This window comes from Cherax quadricarinatus, chromosome 93 (genome assembly GCF_038502225.1).
Source record: "Cherax quadricarinatus isolate ZL_2023a chromosome 93, ASM3850222v1, whole genome shotgun sequence".
NCBI classification, from domain to species: Eukaryota; Metazoa; Arthropoda; class Malacostraca; order Decapoda; family Parastacidae; genus Cherax; species Cherax quadricarinatus.
The window spans coordinates 3,045,524-3,048,023 of NC_091384.1; the positions used below are offsets into that span (position 1 = coordinate 3,045,524).

Sequence of the window (2,500 nt, forward strand, 5' to 3'; positions counted from 1 at the left end):
CATTCAACACCAGCAACACTCCCCTGGCCCTCATTCAACACCAGCACCACTCACCTGGCCCTCATTCAACACCAGCAACACTCCCCTGGCCCTCATTCAACACCAGCAACACTCCCCTGGCCCTCATTCAACACCAGCAACACTCACCTGGCCCTCATTCAACACCAGCAACACTCCCCTGGCCCTCATTCAACACCAGCAACACTCCCCTGGCCCTCATTCAACACCAGCAACACTCACCTGGCCCTCATTCAACACCAGCAACACTCCCCTGGCCCTCATTCAACACCAGCAACACTCCCCTGGCCCTCATTCAACACCAGCAACACTCACCTGCCCTCATGCAACACCAGCAACACTCACCTGCCCTCATTCAACACCAGCAACACTCACCTGGCCCTCATTCAACACCAGCAACACTCACCTGGCCCTCATTCAACACCAGCAACACTCCCCTGGCCCTCATTCAACACCAGCAACACTCACCTGGCCCTCATTCAACACCAGCAACACTCCCCTGGCCCTCATTCAACACCAGCAACACTCCCCTGGCCCTCATTCAACACCAGCAACACTCACCTGGCCCTCATTCAACGCCAGCAACACTCCCCTGGCCCTCATTCAACACCAGCAACACTCCCCTGGCCCTCATTCAACACCAGCAACACTCACCTGGCCCTCATTCAACACCAGCAACACTCCCCTGGCCCTCATTCAACACCAGCAACACTCCCCTGGCCCTCATTCAACACCAGCAACACTCACCTGCCCTCATGCAACACCAGCAACACTCACCTGCCCTCATTCAACACCAGCAACACTCACCTGGCCCTCATTCAACACCAGAAACACTTCCTTGGCCCTCATGCAACACCAGAAACACTCCCCTGGCCCTCATGCAACACCAGAAACACTCACCTAGCCCTCATGCAACACCAGCAACACTCCCCTGGCCCTCATTCAACACCAGCAACACTCCCCTGGCCCTCATTCAACACCAGCAACACTCACCTGGCCCTCATGCAACACAAGCAACACTCCCCTGGCCCTCATGCAACACCAGCAACACTCCCCTGGCCCTCATTCAACACAAGCAACACTCCCCTGGCCCTCATGCAACACCAGAAACACTCCCCTGGCCCTCATGCAACACAGCAACACTCCCCTGGCCCTCATTCAACACAAGCAACACTCCCCTGGCCCTCATGCAACATAAGCAACACTCCCCTGGCCCTCATGCAACACCAGCAACACTCCCCTGGCCCTCATTCAACACAAGCAACACTCCCCTGGCCCTCATGCAACACAAGCAACACTCCCCTGGCCCTCATGCAACACAAGCAACACTCCCCTGGCCCTCATTCAACACCAGCAACACTCCCCTGGCCCTCATACAACACCAGCAACACTCACCTGGCCCTCATTCAACACCAGAAACACTTCCTTGGCCCTCATGCAACACCAGAAACACTCCCCTTGCCCTCATGCAACACCAGAAACACTACCTAGCCCTCATGCAACACCAGCAACACTCCCCTGGCCCTCATTCAACACCAGCAACACTCCCCTGGCCCTCATTCAACACCAGCAACACTCCCCTGGCCCTCATTCAACACCAGCAACACTCCCCTGGCCGTCATTCAACACCAGCAACACTCACCTGGCCCTCATTCAACACCAGCAACACTCACCTGGCCCTCATTCAACACCAGAAACACTTCCTTGGCCCTCATGCAACACCAGCAACACTCCCCTGGCCCTCATTCAACACCAGCAACACTCCCCTGGCCATCATTCAACACCAGCAACACTCCCCTGGCCCTCATGCAACACCAGCAACACTCCCCTGGCCCTCATGCAACACCAGCAACACTCCCCTGGCCCTCATGCAACACCAGCAACACTCACCTGGCCCTCATTCAACACCGTCTTGAACAACGCCAACACAGAGTCAGGTTGCAATGCACAGGTCTCAACATAACAATGATTCCAGTCCAGTTCGACTCTGGCCTGGACCGTGGCCCTGTTGACGGCCCTCCTGTGTTGCAGGTCGCTCTTGTTACCCACCACCACCACTGGCACTCTGCTACCTCGAAGACGTACGATCTGACGGAGACCTCTAATTGTAACTCCCTTTGATGCGTTATTTGACGTATTTCTTAATAACCCTTTGATGCGTCATTTGTCGTATTTCTTAATAACCCCTTGATGCGTCATCTGATGTATATATCTGCTAATAACCCCTTGATGCGTCATCTGATGTATATATCTGCTAATAACCCATTGATGCGTCATCTGACGTATTTTAATAACCCCTTGATGGGTCATCTGATGTATATATCTGCTAACAACCCCTTGATACGTCATCTGATGTATATATCTGCTAACAACCCCTTGATGCGTCATCTGACGTATTTCTTAATAACCCCTTGATGCGTCATCTGACGTAGTTCTTAATAACCCCTTGATGCGTCATCTGACGTATTTCTTAATAACCCCT

At 53.7% G+C, this 2,500-nt stretch overlaps 1 protein-coding gene across 2 annotated transcripts in view; it reads right to left on the bottom strand.

Moving 5' to 3' along the window:
* The window catches only part of LOC128706299 (ras-related protein Rap-2b-like), a 53,166-nt gene that overhangs the window by 5,724 nt on the left and 44,942 nt on the right, over positions 1-2,500 (bottom strand). For both annotated transcript variants that reach the window (XM_070104624.1, XM_070104625.1), the window contains exon 4: positions 1,909-2,106. In XM_070104624.1, the coding sequence (XP_069960725.1) occupies positions 1,909-2,106 (198 nt within the window). The remainder of the gene's footprint in view (positions 1-1,908; positions 2,107-2,500) is intronic.